The sequence below is a fragment of the Vitis vinifera genome, chromosome 4 (genome assembly GCF_030704535.1).
Source record: "Vitis vinifera cultivar Pinot Noir 40024 chromosome 4, ASM3070453v1".
NCBI lineage: Eukaryota > Viridiplantae > Streptophyta > Magnoliopsida > Vitales > Vitaceae > Vitis > Vitis vinifera.
In genome coordinates this window covers 11,606,906-11,627,549 of record NC_081808.1, presented here as the reverse complement: position 1 = coordinate 11,627,549, position 20,644 = coordinate 11,606,906, and the positions used below count along the sequence as shown (strand labels likewise).

The 20,644-nt window shown below is 38.5% G+C and overlaps 1 protein-coding gene across 6 annotated transcripts; it reads left to right on the top strand.

Moving 5' to 3' along the window:
- The first annotated feature begins 196 nt into the window (after window positions 1-196).
- On the top strand, window positions 197-19,272 carry LOC100261646 (protein SET DOMAIN GROUP 40). 6 transcript variants are annotated; one of them, XM_059736318.1, is made up of 7 exons: window positions 223-269; window positions 384-543; window positions 660-840; window positions 3,521-3,652; window positions 3,744-3,884; window positions 10,712-11,005; window positions 18,401-19,272. In XM_059736318.1, the coding sequence occupies exons 2-7, from the start codon at window positions 401-403 to the stop codon at window positions 19,055-19,057; spliced, it is 1,548 nt and encodes a 515-aa protein (XP_059592301.1). In that variant the 5' UTR covers window positions 223-269; window positions 384-400; the 3' UTR covers window positions 19,058-19,272. The 6 variants fall into 6 exon arrangements, with proteins under 6 accessions (XP_002269094.3, XP_059592300.1, XP_059592301.1 ...); XM_019219595.2 differs by having other exon boundaries at window positions 224-269; window positions 693-840; XM_019219596.2 differs by having other exon boundaries at window positions 225-269; window positions 384-539; window positions 693-840.
- The last annotated feature ends 1,372 nt before the right edge of the window (window positions 19,273-20,644 follow it).

Sequence of the window (20,644 nt, the reverse complement as noted above, 5' to 3'; positions counted from 1 at the left end):
TCTGATGTTTTATTTTTAATTATTTTACATGTTTATATAGTTATTTTTTAAAACAATCCTAGAAAATAAATAAAAATAATAAAAAAAATAATTAAAAGATATTATCTGAAAATACTTATTTTTTATTCTAAAAAATGTAAAATAAAAAAATAATTTATTATATATATATATAATGATCAATTTATTTTAAAGGTTTAATAGAGTTATGGAAATATTTGAAGGGAAGAAATACTGCGAAGTGCGAAGCAAGACGAAAGCCGAAGGAACGTGTATTGGTTTATAAGGGCATTTCACTTATTTGATTTATTTATTGATGGGTAAATTTGTCCTAAAAAATTTCGTAATACACGGAGTTTTGATGTCTCCAAACTGTACACCTACAGTGCCAAAAGTCTGTGCAATGGAAAGGTTTCTGAAATGGGCGACGGAGCTGGGAATCTCGGACTTCACCACCACCCCCACCACCGTTCCGTCTCGTCTTCAAATCCCTCATTGTTGTGTGGGCCACTCTCTCTGCGTCTCTCACTTTCCTCACGCAGGCGGGTACTTTCATTTTCATTCTCCCTTTTTCTCTTCATTTGATTCGAGAAAATCCACAAAAAAAAAAAAAAACTAAATGATGTTAATTTTTTTTTCCTATTCTTTCTCTTCCACTGAAGTGGATTTCTTCTCTTTCTCTGTCTGATTTACAGTAGAGGCTTGGCGGCTGCGCGTGATCTCAGTCAAGGGGAGTTGATTCTCACAGTTCCCAAATCGGCCTTGATGACGAGCCAAAGTCTGTTGAAAGATGAGAAGCTCTCTGTTGCTGTCAAAAGGCACACCTCTCTCTCCTCTCCTCAGGTTTTTCATAACAAACTTCTTTTCTGGACTTTGTTTGGTTGCCCAGAAAATGTAGGAATTCTGGAGAAAAATAAACATGCTCCGCTTAACTGAGCCTAATAGGGCTATTTACTCAAGTTATGGTATAGTTCTCATTTTCCAGAATTCAAAGGAAACAAAACGAAAGAAAATTAATCCAGCTTTTATTTTAGATGATTTTTTATTTTAATTTTATCAGAAAGCAAATCGAGTGTTGGGTTTGGATCAATTTTTATGTCATGCAATTGGGTTGGGGATATTTAGTTAAAATGGGTAACTTAATTTGTAAAAAGGGACGATTGCGATGGTCCTGAAGGCTACATACTTTGCATAATTGCATTTTCATGGACAAAAACGCCCATTTACCATTCCCACAGCTATATTTGCATATTTCTTGATTCTCATAGTTTGTTTTCAATATCAAACCATTGTAAATTTTGTTTACCCGCATAAATATCAAATGTAATTTCTTTTACATTCACACATGTACAAGAGACCTATACTAAATATACAAGGCACTTGCACTTACTACATACTAGGTATTTGTACAGTTGTGAATATATTTGTGTGTTTTTCTTTATTTTATTTGTTTGTTTTTTATAAAACTAGATACATCGTATTGTTTATATACATGCATAAATATCAAATACTATTTTTTTTTATATATATATTTTCACGCATGTATAAGGCACTTGTGCTAAATGTATAAGGTATTTGTATTGGCTGTAAAATGCATGCACAAGTCTGCCTATTGTGAATATATTTGCACTTTGCACATGTTTATGAATGTTAATGAAAATGTGAAAATGTTTGTACATTTAGTATGAATGTCTTGTGCATGCGTAAAAGTGTGAAAAAAAAATTATATTTGGCATTTGTGCATGCATATAAATAAAGTTGTAATAATTTGGTATGAAAGGCAAACAAAAAAAATGAAGAAATACATGCACATAAATTCATGATAGACGGATTTGTACATGCCTACAATTTTTATTAAGTTAAATTTCAAAAATAAAAAATTTCAAAATAAAATAATGATAATCAAACGCTAAATTAATGAGAAATAAGTTAAGTAAGTAGTTGCAACTTGAAAAAATAAAATAAATAAATAAATACTATATGAATATTAAATAGATTTTGAGAAATATTTTATTTTTTATTTTTTAAGTGTTGAAATCTTAATATATTAATTATCATGAGTACTTGAGGATAAATTTTAATAGATTAAATATTTGTAGTGCTCATGTGGCATCTTTCATCCAATTGCATGAATTTTTATCTTTTGAGCCCAAATATGTATTTTATAAAGACCTTAGGCCCATTTGCTAGAATGGAGATCGTCCCTTTTTTAAAAGCCATATTAAGGATGGGGCTTTTTTAGGTGACAAATTGTCCATGTATCTTTTAGAGCAATTTTGAAACTTATTTTACCTTTTCAGCCCAATTATGCAAAGTATGTAGCCTTTAGGGCCATTATCATATTCATCTATCCCTCTAACATAATTGTCCATTGCAAAAATGTCTTCTTAACCTAAAAATGCTGATGTATGACCCCTTTTAGACAAAAATCTTCCTCTCCTAAAAAAATTTCTTCTTAAACTCATTTTCTCTTTTATTTTCTCACATTTCATCATTTTGTTTAAGGAGAGGAAGTCTCTTTGGAAGAAAAAAATTCCCAACCAAGAGACTCATTTTTTAATTTTCCCTTATTTCATCCCTTACTATTATGGCAATCTTTGGAAAAAGGGAGTATTATGCTTTTCATTTTTCAATCTTTCTTTTTGTTCTTGGTTGAGATTTTTTGTTCTTTCATCTTAACCATACAAATTTAAATATGAGATCAAATCTAAAGTCTAGCTAAATCTTTGATCCAACTTCGTTCTTGTCAGGTCCTATGATTCATGGAACCACCATCTAAACTCTAGTAGGTGGGATCTAAACAATTTTTGTCTTTTTTTTTTTTTAGGTCTAAATCCTTGAATTTCAATTGGTGGTTTGGGGATCTTTTTGAATTTTTTGATTTTCAACACCCTTTTTAACAAAAGCCTTGAACTATATTTAAGTCCAAAGAACTTATTCCCATATAAGTTCTTTTTAAATGAAACTTAACTACAACACAGTTCAAGTGACTATTTGACTATTATGACTAAGAACTTAACCTTAATTAGGTTTTTTGTAAATAGAACTTAGTCACAATACATTATGATGCAACATGAAATGAAGGTGTTGTTTAAGTTTATTTGAATTTGTTGTATGCTAAAATGAAGATGAAGTTGTTGTAATAAGAGAGAATGATGAAGTTGTGGTGATGAGAGAGATGAATGAAGCCTTGTGCTAGTGAGAAAGAGACTGACAAAGTCATAAGAGAAGAAGCAGGGGCTGGAGGGACTTCACAGGAAGAGAGAGTGAGTGAAATGAGTGAGAAAAATGTTAGGGAAATGAGTGTGTGGGAGAGAGAGAGAGAGAGAGTAATGCATTTTTATGGTGAAACAAAGAGGGGTAAAAATGTCCAAAAGGGGTTATGTCTTCAAAGAATGAACAAGGGGGGTCATTTTTCCAATTTCAAAGTTATTTTTGTCCTTTTTGTCCAAATATCCCATTGTGTTGATATAATGATTGAATTGAATACTTTTCTATGTCTATTGAATTCTCTTTTGTGCAGATATTGACTATTTGTTTGTTAGCCGAAATGAGCAAAGGAAAGAGTTCTTGGTGGCATCCTTACTTAATGCAGTTGCCACGAAGTTATGATACACTAGCCAATTTCAGTCAATTTGAGAAACAAGCCCTTCAAGTTTGGTTTCTGACTAGGGATTTACTTGTTTTGAGGAGTTTGGATTTGGTTTTACTTCTTGTGTTTCTGAAATGTTTGAAATGATTTCTAGGTGGATGATGCCATATGGGTTACGGAGAGGGCTATATTGAAGGCCGAATTGGAGTGGAAAAAGGCAATTCCCCTAATGGAAGAACTTAAGTTGAAGCCTCAGCTTCAAAATTTCAGGGCATGGCTCTGGGCTTCTTCAACTGTGAGTACACTTCAGAAAAAAAAAAAGTGGTTTATCAGAGCATTAATGCAGGCCGACCATCTTTCTTCCTGTGGTTAACCAATGCTTTCATCTTTTCTTCCAGTCTGTCATATGGTTTATTGAAACTCGATCATTTTGAATTGTGGATTGCTAGTGTTGAATGTTGCTTGAAGGGCAATATATATTTGAGTCTCTATTTGGGAATATGCTTGTTCATATTGTTCTGTCCAACCCCTGTTTGTATATATGTGTCTCTTTAAATTCTTTATGGTGAGTGATGACTGAATTGGTCAGTGGAAGGCAAGAAATATGGACTGTTATTTCTCTTGATCCCACTGATCTAGCTATCCTGTGGCTAATCCTCTCTTGAAGAGGAGTGCTATGATTTCAGAATTTGTTTCTGGAGCATTTTTACATTTGTTGTTGTCCTTTGTAGGTGTTATTGATTGCCTGTCTTCGTAACTGTAGTTCCCGCTAGTGATGGGAGAGAGAGAGAGAGAGGACGAGAGAGAGAGAGAGGGCGTGAGGGAGAGTGAAAGCGCGTGCGACGGCGACAATGATGAGACCGGTGAGGCGAGTCGAAAGCGAAGCTTCACGGTGGAATCCAAGACTTTCGAGCTTGCCCTGGATGAAAGGAAAGGGAAACGTCAGATCCTCATTGTGGAGAAGAAGCGGGGGGTCTCGACATGGGTTCGATTAGGGCTGGAAAGCTTAGGGCTTTTCAAGGAGGGGCTAATCCACTGTATACGAGACGAAAAAGAAGGGAGATGGGGAAAGGAGTGGAGAGAAAGAGGTAAGCGGTACACTTTGGCTCGGGGCTTCAATAGAGCGGGTGGCTTTTTAAGGTTGGGGGTTGTGGATCTGGAACGAAAAAGGTTCTGTATCTTCATACCGAGAGGTAGGAGGGACAAAAGAGGGTGGACGGATATGGCGGAGATGATTCGTCAAATGGAAGAGCTGGCTGGTAGAAGAACAGATTTGCAGGAAGTAAGGGTCGGCGGAAAAGCTACTCCGGCGAAATCATACGCAGAAGCAGTCATGAGTACAAATCGGAAAGGCTCAAATGCAATCAAGATGAAGATCACTAGGGAGGAGATTGTTGGAAACTTACAGAAGCTAGAGTCCTGCCTCGTCGCGAGCTGGAAGTCCAACAAAAAGGAAGAAGAAGACTTGGAGAGGCTGGAAAGTCTTTGGGCGAATTCTTGGGGCCTAAAAGGCAAGTTAGGGCTGGCCAAGTTGGAACGAGGTAGGGCATTGTTGGAGTTTGAAGATCTAAGAGAGGCTCACCGTGTGGTCTCATCGGGGAGCAGAGTGATGGGAGGAACCCACTTAGGGTTGGATCTCTGGAATCCAAAGTCGGGTTGTTGGGTAGAGGAGGAGATGGTTCAGGAAGCTTGGGTTAAAATTTTCGGTCCTCCAATTTCGTTATGGAGCCCGGTGATTCTGAAGAAAATAGGGGAGGAATGTGGGGGATTTGTTGAAATTGACGAGCGGACAAGGTTGATGGGGGAGATTCAATGGGCTAGGATACTAGTCAAAATAAGAGGTGATTTTAGACCGAGTATGTTAGAAATTGAGGTAGAGGAGGAGGTTTACACTTTGGCGCTGTGGTGGGAGATTAGGCCGGTGGTGAGACGGATCTTCTCTGTGACGGAAATCAGAAGGAGAACCGAGGTCAGGGGTGACACGTACTCACGCGCAGAGAAGCGTGTGGGGAAGGAACTGATAGACGCGGGAACCGAGGAACGGCATCTGCCAGATGATGGGAGGCTTCTGCAGCAGAATGGGTCGGGTCTAGAGCCCTGGAACTAGATCCATGGCCCGATGCCCCGGGATTGGGTCCATTTAGATGGAAAAGTGGTTGGGTTGACCTCATATGGCTTAAATATGGGTCTTAAAGAGCTGGAGAAGGATGGTGGGTTGGCTAAGATGGACAGGCCTTTGGGCCGAAAGTTAAGAGATAAGTCAAAGGTGGCTGGTGAGTCAGAGGCAGGCCCATCGTCTAGTAATTGGGCTGTTGAACTGGTCTGCCATCCTTTAGTTGAGGTGGAAGGCTTGGAAAGGGATGGCCCAACTGCTACCCAAGAGAAGGCTGGTTTTTTGGGCCGTTTTATCTCCGGAAAAGGATCCATTCTAGAGGATCCTTTGACGAGCTGGGTGCCAGAGGAGATTAGAAGGGAACAGAGGGATGATGGCTTCTCCATGACTGACCGAGCGCTTGAAGAGGAAGCTAAGAGGTATGTCCTGAATTCCCATCCTAAAGGAAATCGGGTTATGGGGACATCTCTTCCTCTCTCTTCTAATTCTGATCGGGCTCCAGAGGGGGAGTCTTTCGATCGTCCAGGGGGAATAGAGGAGGAATTATGGGGGGACAAGTCAACTTGGTTAACAGTCTATGAGGGGAACGTTGAGAACGAGAATGGATCCTGGAAGTTGGGAGAGGCCAACAAAAACAGAGACAAGGTTAGGGGCAAGGAGGGGAATACTGGTGCCTCTGGATCTCAAGATACCGAAAATGAGAAAGAGGAACTATGGGAGGACTGTAGCTTAGCAAAATTTAGCCAATTTCTGGGATTCTCTACGGAGGGGCTGGAAAAGGAGATATTGAATTTTCTAATTAAAATCAGAAGAGGCGGGAAAAGATACACAGCAAAGAGCTCTTGGAGAAGTCCAAGTTTGAAAGGGAACTAAAGAGGTTGGAATGTTCTGTCAATTATGAGGGGGGGAATAAGCAGAAAGGTCCTTCACAGGGCAAAGGGAATCAGTTGATAGTTGCCCAATGAAGCTAAAGATTATAAGTTGGAATGTGAGGGGAGCTAATGACAGCTCTAAGAGGAAAATTATTAAGAACTATATAAGGAACTAGAGGGTGGATCTAATGTGTATTTAGGAAACCAAGATTCAGGAGATGTCGGAGGGTATTGTGAGAAGCCTGGGCATGGGGAGATTTATAAATTGGAGAGCCCTAAATGCGGAGGGGGCTGCGGGTGGCATTTTGATATGCTGGGACAAGAGGGTCTTGGATATTGTGGATTGGGAGGAGGGTCATTTCTCATTGTCTTGTAGATTCAAGACTATAGAAAATGGGGCTACTTGGGTATTTACGGGAGTGTATGGTCCTTTTACCAAAGTGGAAAGGGAGGGTATGTGGGAGGAATTTGGGGCGATAAGAGGCCTTTGGGATGATCCCTGGTGTCTCGATGGGGATTTCAATATCACTCTGTTTCAACAAGAAAGGAGCAGCCAAAGAAGAATCAGCTCAGCCATGAGGAGATTTGCAGAGACTGTGGATGATCTAGAGCTGGTGGACCTGCCTCTTCAGGGGGGAGTGTTCACCTGGAATGGGGGGCTTAATAATCAGGTGTGGGCGAGACTAGACAAATTTTTAGTTTCCCCTAACTGGTTAGATCAGTTTAGTGGAGTCACTCAGAGTAGGTTGTCTCGGCCAATTTCTGATCATTTCCCAATCGTGTTAGAGGGGGGTGGAATTAGAAGAGGCCCAACCCCGTTTAGATTCGAAAATATGTGGCTGAAGGTTGAGGGGTTTAAAGACATTGTTAGAACCTGGTGGCAGGGAATTGAAGTCAGGGGTAGCGCTAGCTACAGATTGGCTGTTAAAATGAAGGAAATTAAAAAGAAATTGAAAGTTTGGAACAAAGAGGTTTTTGGGAGGCTGGAAACTAATAAAGCTTTAGCCTTACAACAAGTAGATTTTTGGGATCGGGTGGAAAGTGAGAGAAACTTGACTGTGGAGGAAGCTGAATTAAAAAAGGAAGCTAAAGACTCCTTTAAGAAATGGGTCCTGTTGGAGGAAGCCCATTGGAGACAACACTCAAGGGAGATTTGGTTAAGGGAGGGGGATAGAAACACGGGGTTTTTCTATAGAATGGCAAGTGCTCATTGAAGAAACAACGCTATGGACAGAATTAAGGTTAATGGGGAGTGGCTAGTAGAGGAGCAGGAGGTGAGAGAAGGAGTTGTGAATTCGTTTCAGCAGATGCTTTTTGAAGATATGGTTTGGCAGGTGGATATTGGTAGAATTCAGGTGGGTTGCATCAGCCAGCAAGAAGCAGAGAGTCTGGAAATCCCATTTGCAGAGATTGAGATTCACTCGGCGTTGATGGAGATGAATGAGGATAAAGCCCCTAGCCTGAATGGTTTTACTGTAACCTTCTGGCAAAACGCATGATATTTTACCAAAGAGGAGATCATGGAGATGTTTAAAGAATTTCATGAGCATAATTCCTTTGTTAAGAGCCTCAACAATACTTTTTTGGTGTTGATACCTAAGAAAAGCGGGGTTGAGGATCAGGGAGACTTTAGACCTATCAGTCTGTTGGGGGGGCTCTATAAACTTTTGGCTAAAGTCTTAGCTAATAGGCTCAAAAAAGTGATTGGTAAGGTAGTCTCTATTGCTCAGAATGCCTTTGTAATGGGAAGACAAATTTTGGATGCGTCCTTAATTGCTAATGAGGTGATAGATTCGTGGCAGAAGAGAAGAAAAGGGCCTTATTTGCAAATTGGGTATAGAAAAAGCTTATGACAGCATCAATTGGAATTTCTTAATGAAGGTCCTTCAAAAAATGGGCTTTGGGACCAAGTGGGTGGATTGGATGTGGAGCTGTGTGTCTTCTGCTAAATTCTCTATTCTTGTTAATGGAGTGCCAACTGGGTTTTTCCCTAGCACTAGAGGGCTTCGTCAAGGGGATCCTCTATCCCCTTACCTCTTTGTTATGGGAATGGAGATTCTGGACGTCCTTATCAGGAGAGCGGTGGAGGGGGGATTTCTATCAGGATGCAACATTCGAGGTGATAGTAGAACTTCCTTGAATATCTCCCACCTATTTTTTGCTGATGACACAATTGTGTTTTGTGAGGCGAGCAAAGAGCAAGTTTCTCATCTAAGCTGGATTCTCTTTTGGTTTGAAGTGGCTTCGGGTCTTCGAATTAATCTAGCCAAAAGCGAAATCATTCCAGTTGGAGAAGTGGAGGAGATTCTTGAGATGACAGCTGAGCTAGGGTGCAGGGTGGGGTCTCTGCCCTCTCACTATTTGGGTCTCCCCTTAGGGGTCCCCAATAGGGCTACTTCTATGTGGGATGGAGTGGAAGAGAGGGTCAGGAGGAGACTTGCGCTTTGGAAAAGACAGTACATCTCCAAAGGGGGGAGGATCACTCTCATAAAAAGTACCTTGGCTAGCATGCCAATTTACCAAATGTCTATCTTCTGAATGCCCAAGTCTGTTGCTAAAAGAGTGGAGAAAACCCAAAGAGATTTTCTATGGGGGGGAGGAAACTTGGAGGGAAAAGTTCATCTAGTTAAATGGGATGTGGTCTGTACAGAAAAACTCAATGGAGGGCTAGGACTAAGGAGAATAGCCACTCTGAATAGAGCCTTGCTGGGCAAGTGTACTTGGAGGTTTGCTTGTGAAAGGATAACCTTTGGAAACAAGTGATTACTACGAAATATGGGCAAGAGGAATATGGTTGGAGGTCAAAGAAGGCTAGTGGGGCGGCTGGAGTAGGGGTCTGGAAGGAGATTATGAAAGAATTTGAATGGTGCTGGGAAAATTTGGCTTTTCTAGTTGGGAAGGGTTCCAAAATCAAATTTTGGAAAGATAGTTGGTGCACTGACACTCCGTTGTCCTAATGCTTCAATCATCTTTTTGTCCTTGTCGCGCATAGGGATGCTACGATTGAGGAGATGTGGGACCAAGATTCGGGCCAAGGAGATTGGAATCTTGTTTTTGTGAGGGACTTCAATGATTGGGAGATGGATATGGTTGGTGATTTGCTCCATACTTTGAGGGGTCATAGGCCGTCCCTGGAGGATGATTCAGTTAAGTGGAGGCAGGGAAGAAATGGTCTTTTCAGGGTTAAAGAAGCTTACAGGCTGTTGGACAAGCCTAATGCCATAGTGTTTCCCGCAAGGAGAATATGAGTGGATAGGGTGCCAACTAAAGTCTGCTTTTTTGCTTGGGAGGCTACGTGGGGGAAGGTGCTCACTCTGGATAGACTCTAGATAAGAGGGGTGCAACTCCCAAATTGTTGTTTTTTGTGTGGTTGTGAAGAAGAGAATGTAAATCATATTCTTTTACACTGTATAGTGACTAGAGCCCTATGGGATATTATTTTTGGGTTGATAGATATTAAGTGGGTCTTCCCAGAAACTGTAAAGGAGGCTTTAATCTCTTGGAGGGGTTCATTTGTAGGGAAGAAAAGGAAAAAGATTTGGAAATCCATTCCGTTGTATATTTTTTGGACTGTTTGGAAGGAGAGGAATAGGTTAGCCTTTAGGGGGGGTGCATTGAATATTCAGAAATTAAAGAATTCTTTTGTCTGTAACTTATGGAATTGGGCCAAAGTGTATTTAGGTGAGGAGTCTTTCTTCCTTATAGGTTTTTTGGAGTGGATAGCTTCCACTTAAGGGGAGGTAGTTCTTTTTGGTCCTTTTTCTCTTTTTGAGGCTGTAGCTGTCTTGTATACTCCCTGTATGCTTTGTGGCGTTTAGCTTTTTCTAATGCATATCTTGTTTATTATCAAAAAAAAAAAAATTCTTTATCTGATGAGTTGTGTGTCACGAATTCAGTGTGTTGCACAAAGAGAAGTCATATTTGTGTACCTCTTGCAAGAATTATACATTCTATAGTAATTCTCTTTCCTCTTCGTTTCAAACTCTTTTCTTAGTTGCAATAATAAGACATTCAAAATTCCACTGTGCTTGAGGATATCCTCACAAACAATGTACCATTCTACACTTGTGTTTCTCTCTTTTTATGCTGTTTCTTACTGGCAATAGTAAAAACATTTGGACTTCAATATGCTTGAAGGTATCCTCACGCACGATGCATATACCATGGGATGACGCTGGATGTTTATGCCCTGTTGGGGACTTCTACAATTATGCTGCCCCTGGAGAAGAACCATGTGGCTGGGAAGATTTGAAGGGTTCAAGAAATGAATCTTCCTTGCAAGATAGTTCTTTCTGGAATAAGGATGCTACTAGCAATTCAGATGCAGAGCAAGATGATGTTCTCTCCCAGAGGTTAACAGATGGGGGCTACAAGGAAGATCTTGCTGCATATTGCTTCTATGCTAGGAAAAATTATAAAAAAGGAGAGCAGGTATTGCTAACTTTCTTGATTTCCTGAAAGCAAATATTATGTAGTATGATAGCTTCCTGTTGCCCTTTGGATGATCGGTTTCATTATTTATGACTTTCTTGTGTTATTTTGAGCATTTTGTTTATAGTCCAAGAAACTAAAAACAATTAGAAGCTCAAGAAAATTATCAAAAAGGACAAAGAATAAAAAAACCCTAATGATAACTCATTGCTGCAGTAGCATGAATGGCACCATGCTATAGTAATGTGAAAGGTAATTTGTGACAATACCATGAATAGTAATCTTAGATACTTGTTGTAATACCATTTGTTACTTGCTAAAAAATAATTTATTTGCTAAAAACTACGGAACATCGACTATCTAGTTTATGAGTAATTAAACTAGTAGCAAAACACTATTTAATACAATTTCAATCCTAAGTATGCTCCATTGAGCCTAACTTGCTACTTTCTTGTAGCCATGCTTTGCAAAAACTATCTTTACACTTCAAACTTTTCTATATATGTATAATAATTTGAATTGAAAATTTGAACTCAAAGTGCCAAAGAAAAAAAAAAAATCAAAGTGTCATAGAATCTAAGCATTTAGATTGATTAAACGAGTCAAAAGAAGAGTATAATATTTTTAGCAAATCCAACCATTATGTAGAATATACTAAAAGAAAGAAAAACCTATCGTTAGGTTTGCATCCAGAAAGTAATTCAGATTGCCTATTTATATCTCAATAAAGGAAGAAAATTATTGTAGTTCTCACCTATTTTTTAAACATTGGAAGTGTGTTTGTTTGAACCTTTTTTTTCTTTCTTCTTGTCATTTCAATAAGAACATAAGAATAATTTTCTATGTTAAGTAAAGAGAAAACTCACTTTTTTCCCCTAATAAACTTACTTTTTTTGTCATGTTTGGTTTCCAAAAGGTTGAAGGAAAGAAAATAGAGAAAAAGTAGAAGAAAAAAAAAAAAGCAAAGAAAAATTATAAAATTTTTCTTATGTTTGCTTGCCCATTGAAAAGTTGAGAGAGAAATTAAGTTTAAGTAATGCACTTTCCCCAATTTTCCTTACCTATTTTTGAGGAAATGGGGAGCAAAATGTGTTAGCATTTTCTGCCCTATTTTTCCTTACCTTTTCTCATGGTTTGCAAACATAAGAAAACCATTTCCCTTAACTATTTCATCCTTTTCTTCAATACTTTCTACCTTTTCTTCAATACTTTATGACTGCCCTTTTCTTTTTCCCTTTGAGTCTACTAGTGTTTATTTCATGGTGTCTCTCCATGTTCTTTAATACCTTCCTATTTTTCTTTCCCTTCTCATTCTGGGACCTCCTCAATTTCTATTTTCTTCTTTAATTAAATTCTATCTTTTTAGTTGACTGTCTGAAGCTTTCTCTGGTCAATGACACTTCCTCATTTCCTTTTTCCTTATTCTTCTACCAAGTGAGTGCAAGAACAAGGCAGAGAAAAGCTCTAAAGTTCCCTTATGAAGTTCTTTTCCTTTCTCAGTAAGAAATCATTATGAAATCCTTGATTTTTGTTTATAGACAATATAAATTGGGTTTTCAAAGATAAATTTGGGAAGTGGGTTTACGGTCAGCCTATTTTCAGATTGAGGAAGGAAACCGGTTCTCAGGATATTCAAAGCTAATTTCCTGGAATATGGAAGCAAACCTTTTCTTCAGAATGTTGAAAGCAAACATAAGTTATTCTGGAATGTGGAAGCAACTCCAGCCCTCTTTATGAAAGAAAGGAACTAATCCTAATCTGTCTTTCAGGTTAGCTTTGAGTTCTCCATGAGAATGAGATTAGTTTCTTGGAATATGTTGACCTTATAGCTAAAGTATATGTAGGTTGGACTAACTTAACATTTAGGGTGTGAAAGGTGGGGTTCTAAAATTAGAAGAGGAAAAACTGGAGATTATGGAGAAGTATACAAATGAGCCATTTAGACGAGGGATCTCAAATGCAATGGAGATTCAAAATGCCATGGGGATTTTGAATTTGCATGTGCTAGAACATGGTTTGGATTCTTCAGTGTCATGTTTGATGGGTCTAAAACAAGCATTAAACTAATGTATTAAAAACCCAAAATGACATCTTTACTTCTAGACTCTACCAACAAAAGTAAATAAATTACTGACCGTTTGTTTTCTTTCAGTTACTTTATTCTATATATTCTGTTCTATCAATGGAGCAACTAAGCTGAGACAGATTTTTTTCTGAGTGTTGAAGCCTGGTTGGTGAACTCGAAATTCATCATTCAATTACGGAGAGAAATAGGAGAATGGGAGAGGTGATGAGAGAAGGTGGATTTGTGGTGGTGCATGGAAGTGGTCAAGAATGGAAGATATCAGAAGTTGCTGCAAAGAGGTACCACAAGGAAAAAAATAATAATGAATAGTTTTTGAAACTCTATCAACGACAATTAGAAGTGGGTGATACAAGGAAAATCATTACTAGTGGATAATTGCTATGTTACATGGGTTCAGGTATGGGTGTCAAGGTGTTGAGTGTTAGGTGCTGGTGTGCGTATGCGTCTAGTTTTTGGATCCTTAGCATTCCAAAATCTTAGGACACGAGGATTCAGTTCAGAAGGATCTCAACTATAGGTGCGGGCATTTGGATACAACATTAATTAAACATAAATTAATAGTAAATTTAAATATAGTAAAATAAGTCAACTTCGATACTACATGGTTAATTGTAATTGGAAGATATATTTATTATATATTTTCTATTTTAATAAGATGCTAAACGTATTTTACTTTGATATTACTGCTAATTGTATATGAAGAACTTGTTTGTTATATGTTTTTTCTATTTTAATAAGATGCTAAGCTTATTTTGCTTCAATGTTACTACTAATTGTACATGAAGAACTCGTTTATTATGTCTTTTATTTTAATAGGATGCTACTAATTCATATTTAATTTCTTATCATTCAAAAATTTTGATTTTTTATATTAATGATTATAATTTATCTCCATATTTTTTAAGATATTAACTTTGATACTTGTCTTTATATTTTTTATGCTATTAATTGTTATATTTTATCTTTAAATTTTATATGATATTAATTGTTACATTTTATTATAATTTTAAAAAATTAAGAAAGAGATAAAACACTTTGGTTACAAGAGTTAGAAATTAATTTAAAAATTCTATACTTTTTTATTACAAGAGTTTAGAAATTAATTTTAATTTTTTATTTTATATTATTATCTAGTATAATTTTTAAAAAATAAAGAAAGAGACAAATAAATGTATGAAACAATTGTAAACATAATTTTAAAAGAATTAAAGAAAGAGATAATGTAGCTAAATAGTTGTATTTGATGCAACATATTCGTATGAGGCACAAATCTCACATCCACACTCGTGTCCACTTGTCGACATGGGTATTTTGGCTGAAACTAAAGTGTCTATGTATCATTGAACAACAACAAAGAAGCAAAAGGTTGGAAGTTGAACTTAAGAGAAACCAAAATCCTTGTCTTTCCTATATATGGATATTGCTGTGTGGGGGTTCTAGGGAAAAGTAAAGCAAAGTGAGAGGTGAGAGAAAGGTTGGAAAGAATGGGAGTGGTCATCAATAGGCTTTTGAAAGGAGAGAATCAGTTTCATAAAGCCAAAAATTTTGATCCTTTCAAACAATGAGTCTTTAGACCTATTTATAAGGGTTCTGTTAGTCCCTTGATTTAGATGACATGATGCCAAGGACCTCATGGGTACACACCTTGCACCTATGAGGGTCTCAGGAGAATGAGGCAAGGTGGAAGCAAAGGTTTAATGCATCAAATGAGTGGGCTGTCGGTGACTGATGGTGCAACTCAGGTGTTGTTGGCACGATGCGGTGTCAGGCAGCACGTGGCTTAGCACATTGCTGCACACCACCAGCATCCGACACAGGCTGTGCCACACACAGCATAGTGGGCTGCTGCACACGACACAGCCATTGCTGCACGTGAAAAAACCATTGGCACACATGACATGGCCATTGCTGCACTTGATGCACAACAAGGCAACATGTGTGACAGGGCTTGACTTAGCCTCAAAATTTGCGCCATGTCGGTATTTTTCCTTTGGAGAGGAACCTTCAAAAGGGAGTCTAAGTGGAATTGTGATTTTTCGAATTTTTGTGAACTAATGAAAAATCATTATGCCTCCTCAAGCACCCTTGATGTCTCCTGAAAAAAGCTTAAAATGCTCTATAGAAGGGAGCAAGGAGAGGTGGAGAATGGCTCGAGGATGGCTATGTTGCTTAGGCTTGGCCACACCTAGGGGACGTGATGTGAGACCTCAGACATGGGCAAGACACTCGGGTCAGCTCTGCTAGCACTCACACATGGGTTCAACAACATGTGGTAGTGTGCAATCTGTGGCTGACATGGCACAAGGACATTCTGTGGTCACCCCTCTTGATGGTAGCTCAAGAGTGCAATGCCTTGTGTAATGAGGTGGCTTAGCAAAAGGCCGTAATGTCTTGTGTGTGGAGATGGCAGGCCATGGGTGCAAAGTCATGACTTGTTGCTGCATTAAGATGGGACTTGGATGTGGCATGGTGCTGTTGCAACAACAAAGCTAACTTAGACATGGTGGTGGCTAATGCATGACAAGAGGGTGAGGCATGACATAGGGGTGCTATGCTAACTCTTGTGGCTTGCAAGGTGAGGCAAGGCTTGACCCATGGGTGTCTAGACATGGGCAGCTAACTTCAATGTGCCAAGGGCACAAGGAGATGACTTGATGGTGTTGTGGCAACAACACAAGTTGACATATTCATGTTGATGCATGGTTGATGCAAGGTAAGAGCAAGGGGCATGACATGGGCATGGTATGGTGACTCTTGTGGCTTGTAAGGTGTGGTAGGGCCTTGCAAGGGGCTGTCCCATGGGCGTTGAAGACATGGGCAACAATCTCTAATGTGCCAGGGGCACAAGGAGGTAGCTTGCTGCATGAGCATCACATGTTGGGCTGAGGCACATTGATGTATGGTGTCAAGTAATGGGTTGAGGCACATGGGTGCAATTGGATGAGTTGTGTGCTATCCCACATAAAATAGGGGAGAAAGTTTATGAGATTATATAAATATGGACTCCTCTTAATCTTGTAAACGCGTTTCAGAATTGTGAGTGCCCCTTTGAGCTTAGAGTAGACAATACCTACATGGTTGGGTGTGGGTTATTACAAATGGTATCAGAGTCAATCATTGACCTTGGTGTGGGGGTTTGTTTGGCCTTGTGAGGGGTGTTTGTCTATTTGGCCCTATAATCCCATAGGATACAACGGGGATGTTATATCTGCATGAGGGGGTGCTTGTGCTGTCTCACATCGGATAAGGGAGAAAGTTCCTGATGCTATAGGAATATGAGCTTCTCTTAACCTTGTAGACATGTTTTAAAACCATGAGGGCCCCTTTGAGCCTAGAGTGGACAATACCTATATGGTTGGGTGCGAGTCGTTACAAAGATATATGCAAAGACGAGCTAGCATGCATGATTGGTGGATGACATGCATGGGTGGGCTGACTTGCACACACGGGCCAAAGCATTGATAGGGGTGGACTTGTAACAAGTTGGGTTGGACAAGGCTAAATGGCTGACACCATCAGAGGGGCTATTTGATGGGTTGCAAGGGTAGTTATGTGGCACCTCTTGGGGAAGAGACACCACTGGTGGCTGCAGATGGCTTAGAGAAATGCATCAGAAGGCTTGGTGTTGGCTCTGTGTGGCATGAAGATGCACCTCTTGGGAAAAGGGTGTGGTCAGCTGGATGTTTTTATAACTGCCAACTGCTAGATTTGAATTCAAATCAAATTAAACAGAGGGTGTAGCCTCTGGATATAAATAAGAGGGGTTCTTCTATTGCCTAAGATATTAAAAAAAGAAAAAGGAAAAATAGGCATACACAGTGAGGTGTATGAGACTGGTGGGATTTTCAGTTCTATTAACTTGGGTGTAGAAAAATCTGTGGGGACACTTAACCAAATTTTGTTATCTTGTAATTCTTGAGGAGTAAACAAGTTGGGAAGAGTTCTACTATATCTTGTTGGGTTATGTTTGTTGTGTTACCTTTGTTGCATTGGGTTAAGGCTGGCTGAGTAGAGACTTAGTACTGCACCTTTCACATCTTGTGTGTGTGTGACAGGTTCTATGAAAAAGAGTTTGCTTAGTGCTACATCACAAACCAATGAGATTTTGGCACAAGTACATGGACCAACCAGGTGGTGCCATGTTTGCATCAATTAATAAGAGTAATGTATCCTTGTTGATGTTTTGGATAAGCATTCATAGATAGTGACATATAGCTGGCAAAGTAGTCTCACTCTCTTAATTTGAGCAAAATGAGTTTAACAATGTTTGGGTCGACTTGTCTTGGCAAACCTCCAACTCTACTCACCAAATTAGAACCCTAAAATCATCCCATATACTTGGTGGTTTGGGAGGCCAAGCTCACCATTAAGGGACACCAAGCTCAATTAGACTCCTCAGCCTTGCTCCCAATTTGGGTAGACATGTATCATTTAAGTGCTATGCCAATAAGAACCTTCCATGAAGGTGTAGGAGATATCTCTAAGATGCATAAGAGATCCTTTTTCCTTGGGGGTATAGAAACAATTATTAAAGATATCTCCTTGATCAAGTAATGGGAGGTCTTGTGAAACTAACAAGTGAAGATGGGGAAAAGTCCTCTCATAACCTACCTTAGCATGTTGAGAGATCCCTAAGTCACTCACCCAATGATGTGAATCCTCTCATCCTCATCCTGAGATGGACTAAAGAAGGCATGGGTCTTCTCTGTACTGTCAAAGTGGCAGCAGTGGGAGAAAAGAAGCTGCACAATGGCAGTTAACACTACTATTGGTGATGGGTGGATAGCACCATAATAAGAGTGGTGCTACCAATGATGTGACCTCCCATGTGTTGTTGATTTGCTTCTCATGATAGTTATTTGGTGCACATAATCTCTTAGGTCCACATGTCAATGTGGACTAGGATGTCAACAATGTGGAACCTTTGCTGAGAAGAGGTAGCAGAGTCCTTAACATATCATTTCTGCAGTACTAACAATTTATTCTAACTCTATATAATGACAAACAGTACAACTTGTGTGCATTGGTACGATGACTATTGTTGTGTACTAACTTTGCAGAAAATTTCAATCAATTTTGCTTCGGTTAATTGTGCTAAATGATCAAGCATCATGAGGTAATTTGAAATAAGAAACCACATGCTAGTTATTAGCTGCAGTTAACAAAAATATATCTATTTGTTTTTCCAGTTGGCTTTGTTTCATTTCAGTCCTACTTAGTGCCAATGGCATCATCATCATTTTGCATGTCTTGTTGGCCTTTCATATATGAGGCGACATGGGTTTGAAAATAAAGTTACATGTTTGCAGGTTCTTTTAAGCTATGGAACATACACGAATTTGGAACTTCTTGAACACTATGGGTTTCTTTTAGATGAAAACCCAAATGATAAGGCTTTCATTCCCTTGGAACCTGAAGTTTATGCCTCCAGTTCATGGCCAAAGGACTCGTTGTACATTCATCAAAATGGGAAGCCGTCTTTTGCTCTACTATCTGCTCTTCGGTTGTGGGCAACCCCGGCAAGCCAGCGAAGATCTGTTGGTCACCTTGTTTATTCTGGAACTCAATTGTCATCAGAGAATGAAATATTTGTGATGGAATGGATAGCGAAGAGTTGCCATGTTGTTTTGGAGAATTTGCCAACATCAGTTGAAGAAGACAGTCTGCTGCTGTGTGCCTTAGACAAAATGCAAGATCCCGACCTCCCAATGGAGGTTGGGAACGCTTTGAGGAGCTCTGGAGTTGAATTTTCTGCCTTCTTGGAGGCCCATGACCTGAAAATTGGGGACGGCAATGTTGGGTTACTCTTGTCGGAGAAGGCAAGAAGGTCGATGGAGAGATGGAAATTAGCAGTGCAGTGGAGACTGAGGCATAAAAGAATACTTGTTGATTGTATTTCCCGTTGTACTGAAATCATTAGTTCTCTTTCCCCAACATTTCTTGGACACCGAGGCTATCAATCCTAGTTTAACAGGAACATTTTTCATCTGGATACTGTAAAATGTCACCCCGCCTCTGGGATGAGAACAACCTTGAGAAGACCCGAAAACAATGAAAGAAATTAGAGTATATTTTGTATTTGCATTTGAGGGAAACTAGATTTTATTTGTTATATATACAGTTGATTTTATCAAGGAAATGTAAAGAATAAATAAATAAATGAGATGTTTTAGTTATACTACTTATTTTCTTGATGATTTTTCTATTTTTAAAATGAGAAAATGATAGCACCTTATATAAGAACTATAAAAATAACCTAGAAGTTATCTTTATAATGAGTTATACTATAGTCATTATAGTTATAAAGTTTAATATTAGTTTCAAATTTATAATGAATAATGATAAGTCATCTCTTGAATTGTCAAATATTCTTATTTTCCATTGTTCCAATCCAATCCATTGTAGATTAGAAATCAACAAAAGAAAAAGTCATTGGACCTAAATTAAGTCATGATTATATAAGCTATTCCGATATTAAGATTCAATATGGATGAAATCGTGCAAGTGGACCTTTTCTTTCTTTGAACCTCACAAGAATTTGTCATCCGATTGAATCTTCTTGCTCTTGGCTGCTCCATAGGAATCCATCGTTATTCTTTTCCTCTACCGAGAAAGGTTCATTCCAAGTCATAAGAGCAATCTTTTTTTTTTTTTTTCCTTAATTCATTTTTCTTTTCGTTATGGTAATGCAATACAAGAGTTAGTTTGTTTCTCATGATGAAAAGAGCATTTTTATTTATTTATTTATTTTATGTTATGTGAAATTTATAAAAATATGATATTTAAGGTTGGTAATATTAGATTATCTTAAAAAAGATAGTAATTTTTTTAAAAACAATTTAATTTTTTTTAGAATAAAAGGTAAGTTTATACATATTTTTTTTAATATAAGAGTTACTTTATTTTATATAAAGGTTCTTATTATTTTTTAATTCTAAAAAAAAAAATTGAAAATAGGAAGCGTGTCCAAAGCAACATTAAAAAATATTTTATATATATAGATATATATTATCATTACAAATACAAAAAAATTGTGGTAATTAATCATTAATAAGACTTTAATAAGACTTAATATATGACAAGAACCAATAATGCTAATACTTGAAATGATAAATGAAATGATAATAATACTATGGTTTTATGAATTGTAAAGGATAAAAAAATATGGTAATTGTTGAGGCCTTGCATCCCGATGATCCACGTAGTTGCCAAATGGATGCACGCTTTCAACCAAGATAGAGTTCTGGTTCAGTCGTCCCTGCAAAAGGTGTCTGGACAGGGTGTCCGGACACACCCTCCGATGGTTTTGTCAGTCATGGTTAGAGAGATAAAGCAGTTGGCCTTTTACTAGGTATAGCAAGCTTACCTTCCTCCTTGTGTGAAGGTCCATATATATCGTATCAGAAGCTCTGTCTCCCTCTTTAATGGTAAGGAGACTTTTTGGCTTGTCATGATGCCTCTAGGTGGTGGCAGGGCCATCATCACCCTATGGGCGGCTGTCAGAGATCTTGGGAGGCGACGCGACTGTCAGAGATCGTGGGAGGTGACTTGCC

Excerpts from the sequence above, each read along its gene's own strand:
- LOC100261646 (XM_059736317.1), top strand. The coding sequence starts at position 314 with ATGGGTAAATTTGTCCTAAAAAATTTCGTAATACACGGAGTTTTGATG. Across the intron at positions 841-3,520 it reads CCTCTCTCTCCTCTCCTCAG|ATATTGACTATTTGTTTGTT; the intron begins GTTTTTCATAAC and ends TCTTTTGTGCAG. Across the intron at positions 3,885-10,711 it reads GGCTCTGGGCTTCTTCAACT|GTATCCTCACGCACGATGCA; the intron begins GTGAGTACACTT and ends ATATGCTTGAAG.